Genomic DNA, 8,530 nt, shown 5'->3' with positions numbered 1-8,530 from the left:
AGTCAGGAGGTATGCAAAAGAAACTGGAGGGAGCATAGCTGGGACAGGTGACCCAAACTGGCCAAAGGGACATTCCACACAATAGAATGTCCTGCCCAGTAGATAACCTGGGGGAAGTTACCCAGAAGGGTGGCTGATCTGGGTTCAGGAAGTGGCATCTGGCTTTGGTCAGTGGCTGGTGAGCAATTGTGCTGTGCATCACTTGTTTTTTCCCTTATTATTATCATTATTATTATAATTGACCATTACTCTACATTTTAAATTTATTTTTGATTATAAAACTGTTCTTATCTAAATCTACAAGTTTTACTTTGATTCTCCTTTCCATTCCACCTGTCTGTGGGGGGACAGAAGAGGGTTGAGCAAGTGGTGGTGTGGTCCCTAATTTCCAGCCAGGCTGAAAACACACTACTCCTGCTATGAGCTCTTGTGAAGAGCTTGGCTCCATCTTCTCAATATCCTCATTGCAGGATTGCAAAGCTGTCATTAGGTACCCCATAGTCTTCTCTTCTCCAGGCTGAACAAGCCCAGCTTGCACAGCCTGGCAAGGTCCAGAACGTGGAATTACCAGAAAGTATAGACACACAGAGCAACTCATGAAAACAATGGAAATGCTCTTTGCAATGGAGAATTTTTTTATTTAAACACAGATGCACACCCTCATAATAAATATCTTATTGCTTGTGACCACTTTATGCACATCTTCCACACATAATGTCAGACGTAAAAGGGTGCTAAAAAATACTGGTCAAAATCTTTCCACCACACAAATTTGCTAGAGGGCAATTCTTTTTTTTTCCATGAAAAGAAAAATTCTTTCCCTATGAAATAAAAAAAACATCATAACCAAATATTTTTCCTGGGAATTGAGCAAAAGTAAAAAGGTTGTGAGAAGAGAAAAAAATGTAATGTTTTAACTTTTTTCAGAGGGTCAGGTGTCTGGATGGGACAAGGAACCAGGAAGCCAGGCAGCTGTTTCTGCCTGCACATGAACAGGTCCCTGAATTAACAGCTGCACTTCTGATTTGTGCTAACACCAACTTTTTAAAAGTGTGGGTTCTTTTGCTTCCGTTTTTACTGTTGGTACATTCATGCTCTTTGCTGGTTTGCCAGTATTGGCTGGCTCATTTCATTTTTTTAAAACTGCCAGACTGAGAGCCCTGGAACCTCTAGCTGAGGCCTCCATGTGCAGTTAAGTAAATGGATGCAAACCTTACTCTATTGAGTCTGAAAACAGAACCACACTCCAGATTTCAGTCACAATAAGCAGCTCTGAAGGATGGCCCTTTACATTGCTGAGATGTGAAACCTCACCTTTCTATCCTTCTCTTCCTCCCCTGCATGTATCAGGAAATATTTCATCCAAATTAAAACACTAATGGCTAGAATTCCCTTCTTTATAGGCATTTGAATTAATGAATCTTCAACTATCTGAAACCCAATACTGGTATTGTAATGAAACTGCATGACATACAGCTGTACATCAGAACATATATTTTTCAAGAAAAACAAAAGCTTAAGTGCAGGTAAGTGTCCATACACAGGAGGTAAACAATTTTAAGAAGTATCTGATCTCAGGGGTATTCTAAAGGAGAATTGGAGTCTTTCATGAAACACAAGAACCCTCACAGCAGCAAAAAATAACAACATGAAATTTACCACACTCCCTCTGTCTGGTCCTTTGCTATTCAGGACAAAGAGGACTTCAGCCTTCCTCCAGCTTATCATAAGGGATAAGCTGGCCAGCAAGCTGCCGCAGGAGACAGTTCTGTGGGGGATCCTAGTAATTCTGTCAGCATGTCACAGCCATCCTTCTGGACTGCATTTGATTGTAGTCACTGATTTATACACCACACGTGATTTAAAGATATCTGTTGATACTCCATTTATTTCATTGACCCTATAGTAAGTTCTTATTGGCTTCAGCTACTGGTTTTGCTTAGACTGGTATCTCTGACTTTTGAGGCATTTCCTAGGTACACAAGTTCCTAGGAAAACAATTTTTCTTTCTTTTCCTTTTAGGTTATCCAGTTTTCCTTTGCATGTACTCTTTCAGGAAATTTTGACAGTCTGGGTTTCACAGGAACTTCTGTAGGTGATCAGTGCAGTGTTTTTTGCAGCAGAACTGCACAGAGCATGTCCTTTCACTTGGTCTTCCCCACGCTTTCCTAGGCACAAGCAACATCTGAGCAAATTCACTATCTCTGTCCGTGCAGTTTCACTCACAAAGCAGTACAGAATGGGATCCGCAATGCAATTCAAACTTGTTAAGGCCTGTGTGATTCTGTAAACCTTATACATCAGCAACAAAAGATGTGGGTCAGAGGTGGAAGGTTCTTTGATGCTGCGGATAAGCAGCACAACATGATAAGGAGTGAAGCAAACAATGAAACTAACTGTGATGTTCACAATAAGTTTCTTCACTTTTTTCTTTTCTTCATCTACTGTGGCTTGGTTACACCTCACTACTTGGTAGATTTTATGGTAGCAAAACACAATAATTATCAAAGGGACCAAGTACCCTGAGCATATCCGGAATAAATTTATGTTGGCCTGCCACCTTTCCAGGGGGTAGTTATCATAGCATAATGTATGATTAGTGAAATTGCAAGGATCATTGAATACTTCTTTATTCACCAATATGACTGAATTAAAGATGCTTTCTAGAAGCCAAATAACTATGCTGACAATCAATGAAAATCTTCTTGTGCGCAAATACTGGAGCTTCAAGGGGTGAACTAACGCCAGGTACCTGTCAAGAGAGATGCAAGCAAGGAACGCAGTGCTGGTGTAGAAATTCATATACGTAAGGAAGGCAAAAATCTGACAAAGCAAGGCAGAGAGCCTCCAGTCATCTCCATGCCAGGCATAATCAATCCACAGAGGCAGAATTGAAGAGTACAAAAGGTCAGCCAGGGATAGGCTAAAGATGTAGACTGCTAACTCATTCTTTTTCCTCACCTGAATGCAAGATGCATAGAGGGATATGCAGTTGATGGGAATACTGATCATCATCACAACGCTGTACACAAATGGAAACAAATACTTATCCAGGGTGTGATCATCATGGCACCCAGTGTTGTTATTCATTGTCCACCCCGGTAGCATCCTTGAGATAATTCCAGCCTGGGTGCAATAAAACCCCCTGTTGTAGTCTGATGGGTTGTCATCTGTTAGTTCTTCAGGACCTGATTGACAAGACTCCAGCCATCTGCTACCAAAAAGGAAAAATGTCAGCTATTACATTTCTGTTGTTTTTATGGGATTCTTGGTGTGTGCGTTTTTGGTTTTTTTGGGGTTTTTTTTTTTTTTTTGCCTAGAAGAAAGAAACTGTTTTTATGAGATCAGAGGAAGTTAATGCTCCTGGAGTTAGGAATGCATAGGAAAAGGAACGCAAAATGTAAGGCTGTCAAAGTCAATTAGATGGAAGCTTCCCCAGCAGAAGTAGGATGAGTAGTTAAGACACTTCTCCTAGGAGTGGGGTGCTGTCCTGCAATCCTGGGTCTCTGGCGGGAGAGTTAAAGGAGATCAGAAAGTGGACCACAAAGAAAATAAGAGAAGTGCACTTTCTATTATTATGGTAAGCACTGCTTTGGGCATATGAAAATGGCAGATTTCTTATTTCAAACAACCTCCTCTCCCCTAAGGCAATGAAGAGACAAGGATAGAAATACAGCGATACAGGTACCACTGGATGTTGGGATCTGCTCAGAAGAGGAAAATGTGTGTCTGGAATCTTTCCGTATTGCAAATCACTCTTGTCTTGTTTCCATCCTCACACATCTCTGCTTCCTCTCTCCTCCTTTGTATGTGATCCCACATGAACTTGCCATTAAGTGTGCTGTCCCAGCAAGACTCACTGCATGTACCAGAAACCCTTGTGTGAAACCTGCCAGGCTATTGGATTCCTCCACGCACATGACAATCTGCTGGGTGTCCCTTTGAACATGTGAGGTACAGACTCAGCAGAGTTTTTCATTAACACTTCTTCCCTCTAAAAATTGCAGCTGCGATGCATGAAGTTATAAAGCCATTAGCAATTAAACTTTTCTTAGTCACTTCCAGGAAGCTTCAACATGAAAATATCAGTAAAATGGCAGCCCTGACTAAAGCAGTGGGACTGGAGGTGTTGCATGTGTGATCCTTAAGAACACATAGATGAAGTGACCTTTAGAAAGGGTGAAGAGAGGGTAAGAAAGCGTGTACAACTGCAGTTGTGAGACAGCTGGCACTCACTGATAGTATCACAGCTCTGACACTTGGCAGTTCCCTTCTCTAGAGAACAAATTGTTATGTTCAGGAAACACAAGAATGGAAAATATTGGTTGCAGACCAGTTATACTGCCTAATATACTAACAGCTAGAGAGACTGCTCTGATAGCTGATCTATGCTTTGAGCCTGCAGCAGAGGAGGAGAAGAGGCTGAAGAATGAGTAGGCTGAAAGACAGCACATCTACAACTGCTCTCACATGGGAAAGAACTCCAGTGTGTGTTTGAAGTTGAACACGTCTTGTGTGCAGAAACTTTACCACATGGTAAGAAAAAAATCACTCTTTTATAGGTTTGATGTGTTGGTGGGTTTATCAGAAAACCCAAACCAGGTTTGCCATCTGTGCTGAGAGTTTATTATACGGATCTCTTGTTCACAAAAAAGCCTCTTTCATTAATATTCATAAAAAAGAGGAGCAATGACAAAACTACCCAGAAAACACATACTCAATTTTACCTGCCACTGCATTCATTATTTGATGAAGTTGCCTAAATTATCAGCTAGAGCTAAACTCATTCACAAGCTTGAAAGCCAAAGAAAATTCTTGAGAAGGACTTGCCAATTTGGTCCATTGAGGAACCTTATGAACATGATGACTAATTTAAAAAAAATGCAGTGTCTATACTTAAGACAAGCATAAGATGTCTTCATTTCCGCTTGGTTTCATAAAACCACACAGTAAATAAGGCATTGTAAGCTTATCAGCACAGGTAAGTATCTCAAAATAAAAATCTAGCTCTAGAAATTGGATCCCAGGGTTTTGTGACCCACTTCTCACCAAAGAGAAATCAAATGTATGCAGACAGACCAGATGAATCAAAGATAAAATACCTACCTCTTCTCCTAATCTCACTTTAGCATCTCTTTTCCTGTGACAGGTCTCTTCATGTCTAAGAGGGAAACATGCCCTTTGAGAAGCATGTGTATAATGCAGCAAGTGTATGAGGCAGTGTTTCCTGGTCTTGTGACTGAGAAATTGGAATTCCTTCTCCCTCCCCCATAAACTCTTTCTCTTTTGTTAACTTGTTGTATTACAGACCCACCATCCTCGTAAGCTCCCAAATTCTCTCTTATTACCCACAACAGATTGTTTTGTATCTGCTCTTAGACCAACATGCCAATTTCCTCATACCACTTGGATTTTTTCAGCTTTTTCATTTTAGCTCATTGTTTTCGAAGACTTTCACTCTGTTGATCTTACTTATAATAAGGTAAAACACTTGTCCTTATATTGCTCTCATCTGAATAAACCACATGTTCTTTGGGGCAAGACTTTGCTTTGCTCTTCTGCCATCAGCCTTAAGGAACTAATATCTGAAAGTGTAATTGGCTAAAGGCAGGCTGGGACACTAAAAATGAAATTCAAAGAAGTGAGTTGAGACCAGATGAAAACTGTCACCTCAGAAAGTTTTTTCTGTCCTTCATAATCAAAAGTCACTGTACCCCATTGCTTTCTTTTCTTCTTAACCAGTATGTTACTTAGTTCTCTTGAACACAGCCCTGGAGGCCTGCAGCATTGCCAGGTAATCCATGTAGAACTTTGATGACACATTGATGGCACTTACATGAAGACATGCTTTCAATGACAGCAATAACGAGAAGTGTGTCATTCTGGCACGTATTGATGACCTATACTTAAGTGTGTCAAAGAGCCAGCAAATGAAGCCTACCACAAGGCATGCTGCAGTTTCTTGCACAGAAATATAAAAGCAAAATGCACCACTTTGCACTGATTACAACACATTTCACTCAAATTGCTTGGGGCCTTCTTTTAGAGGAAGTAGTCCATATCACACTTTCTTGCTGAGTTGTTTTTTTCATAATTAGGACTTTGTAATGATTTTTTTCTTACCTGAATGCATGATCTGAAGCATTCCCAGGTTTTCTCTCTGCTACTGAGCCCACCTGCTGGCTTTGCCTAGGAGGATGGTATTGGCTTACAGCTATCCTAAAAAACATTTGATTATTTTTCCCAATGATATATTTTTTTTAACCATCAAGGAATTTTGGTTTAATGATATGGTGTAATGGTTTGACTTTCGTGGTCCAAACCTACTGTGACTAATTCCATATACTGTTGGCTTATTTTACTGACTTGTTTTGGTATCAGATGTTTAAAATAAAAAAATAAAAATTCTTAACAGTAATTTTTTTTAGACATGTTTTTTAATTATTACCATAGTTACTGCCTCTGTCATTTTGCTACAGAAAACCTACCGTACAGGAATTCTGAAGAGTCAGTAAGACAAAAAAATTAGAGAAACGGACTAGCAAACGTTACGCTTCAAGTACTGTAAGAGAACCCTGTACAGCATCTTTTTCAGGTTCACAGAGAACTTTATGTGTCTCTCCATTTATGACATTTTGAAAGTCACAAAGTACAAAGTTAAGCTTTCATAAGCTTAAATACACAAGTATATTCCATACTCCCATCTGTAAAAAACTTTGTAAGGGAAGAAAGGAACAATGCTTTGAGAGCTACTGCAGTAGCTGCTGTACTGGTGGTACTGTATATCAGTCATAAGATGGAAAGGTAAATTGTTTTCCTTTTTCTCTTTAAGCGATTTCAACAAAGTAGATTGCTTTGTGTTCTCAAAATAAGTTCTGTTGCCAAGTTGAGTTCTTCAAGTACTGAGGATGTTCCATAGCTAATTCATTTTACCTAACGAGCAGATCTTACATCTCAATTCTGAAAAACTTCACAGTTTAGGAGAGTTGAAATATGCCTTTCAGAAACATGGCCTTTTTTCCTTAAAATTAACAGCAATTTTCCTCATACAACATTACATTTCACCTATAGGTCTCCATCAGATTCTGTAGAGTCTCAAACAGGTCTAAAAGAGCCCAGACTTTCGAAGATATACTTTAGAGACTGTTTCATTGAGCATAAACATTCACTTAATGTGAGCAAATAGGAAAAAGAAAACCCACATTTTTTTAGAATGTAGGCCATGCAGGCAAGTATTATTTTGCTCTATCATTAAGTGCATCATGTTTTCCTCTATGCATACAGAAAGATGTGCAATATATTTTCACATACATGATACATGGCATTCAAAGAAGCTACTTTTACCAGAGCTTATTTTTCTGCTAAGTTTTAAGCATTTTGCATATTCATATAAATACTACTGGCTATCTTAACAGTGTCTGAAAATACTGGAGAACACTAATAGAAGAGTTACTGGAACCCTCTGTGAGGCCTGAGGCAGTGACGGGACAGCTCAAAATGTTAAAAATTTACCCCCAAATAGAGCTCTTCTTCATTCTTATCCCCATTTGTGATCAACAGTATTTTGATCATGGCAATGTCATTACAACAATGAATCAAGTTTCTTCTTTCGTAATCCTAGGCATGTCTTTCCTAATTCAATCTTTTGATGTCTTTTGCCTTAGTCTCGTTTTGGTTGCGCTGGGACTGAAATAATCCTTCTCCCAAAGCAACCTTTTCCAGCCCCTTTTGTGTCCCTTCTTTCAGATGCATGATGTCAGCATCCCATTAGGGAGAGCTAGGCTGAAACCTGTCCCAGAATGTTGAAACCTGTCCCAGGCTCCTGAGCACTTACCTTGGCCGCCACGTGTCCCCGTGCAGGGGTTCCCGTTATGCCACTGGCAGTGTAACCCGTATCTGCTTCTAAGAAAAGTGTCTGCTTCTGCTTCATCAGATACAGAGACAGGAAGCTGCTCGTAGATAAACAGGCAGCGGTTCACACATCTCGGTTTTGCTTCCTTTTTTTTTTTTTTCTGTCCCCAATTCCTTGTTAATCTAAGCTTACCCATGAGAAAAAAGATGATGAACAAAGGATGGAAGCAATCTCAGTAGATATAGGAATACTTTTAGAGACTTCATAAAAATTTAATTTAAAATATTGCCTAATTATTTTAGCGTAGTATATTATACACTTCTTATCTAGGAGACATTATGTTCTGCAGAGAAACCAATCCACAGAAATAAAATACTGTGTTGGATTTGTTTTACTTGTATATGTTCAAAATATGTATGTTTTTTGTTGACTGAAGGATCTCACCTGCCTTTCCCTACAAACTGATCAGAGTCAAGTAAGAATCCACCTGAGAAAAATGTCTTACAATGACTTTAGGAGTTTGTGGAAAAAGAATTAAGTATTTTCAGAATTTATGAGAAGTTCATGAATAGCTCTAGTTAACAAAGGATAATAGCATTTCATGCACTGTGACAGGTTACACATTTATGTATTTTTATATAAACTGACTCTGAGGCTGGATGCAGTTTTCAGGGGAGT

The 8,530-nt window shown here is 39.3% G+C and overlaps 1 protein-coding gene across 4 annotated transcripts; it reads right to left on the bottom strand.

The window, feature by feature from the left end:
* Positions 1–617: 617 nt before the first annotated feature.
* On the bottom strand, positions 618–7,984 carry GPR65 (G protein-coupled receptor 65). 4 transcript variants are annotated; one of them, XM_059850109.1, is made up of 4 exons: positions 7,835–7,984; positions 6,124–6,219; positions 5,107–5,161; positions 618–3,214 (listed from the first exon to the last, which is right to left on the bottom strand). In XM_059850109.1, the coding sequence occupies exon 4, from the start codon at positions 3,106–3,108 to the stop codon at positions 2,053–2,055; it is 1,056 nt and encodes a 351-aa protein (XP_059706092.1). In that variant the 5' UTR covers positions 3,109–3,214; positions 5,107–5,161; positions 6,124–6,219; positions 7,835–7,984; the 3' UTR covers positions 618–2,052. The 4 variants fall into 4 exon arrangements, with proteins under 4 accessions (XP_059706092.1, XP_059706094.1, XP_059706090.1 ...); XM_059850111.1 differs by having other exon boundaries at positions 618–3,211; XM_059850107.1 differs by lacking the exon at positions 5,107–5,161.
* Positions 7,985–8,530: the final 546 nt, after the last annotated feature.

The sequence above is a fragment of the Haemorhous mexicanus genome, chromosome 6 (genome assembly GCF_027477595.1).
Source record: "Haemorhous mexicanus isolate bHaeMex1 chromosome 6, bHaeMex1.pri, whole genome shotgun sequence".
Lineage (NCBI taxonomy): Eukaryota > Metazoa > Chordata > Aves > Passeriformes > Fringillidae > Haemorhous > Haemorhous mexicanus.
The sequence above is the reverse complement of the archived record's forward strand: the minus strand, read 5'-3'. Positions and strand labels throughout refer to the sequence as shown.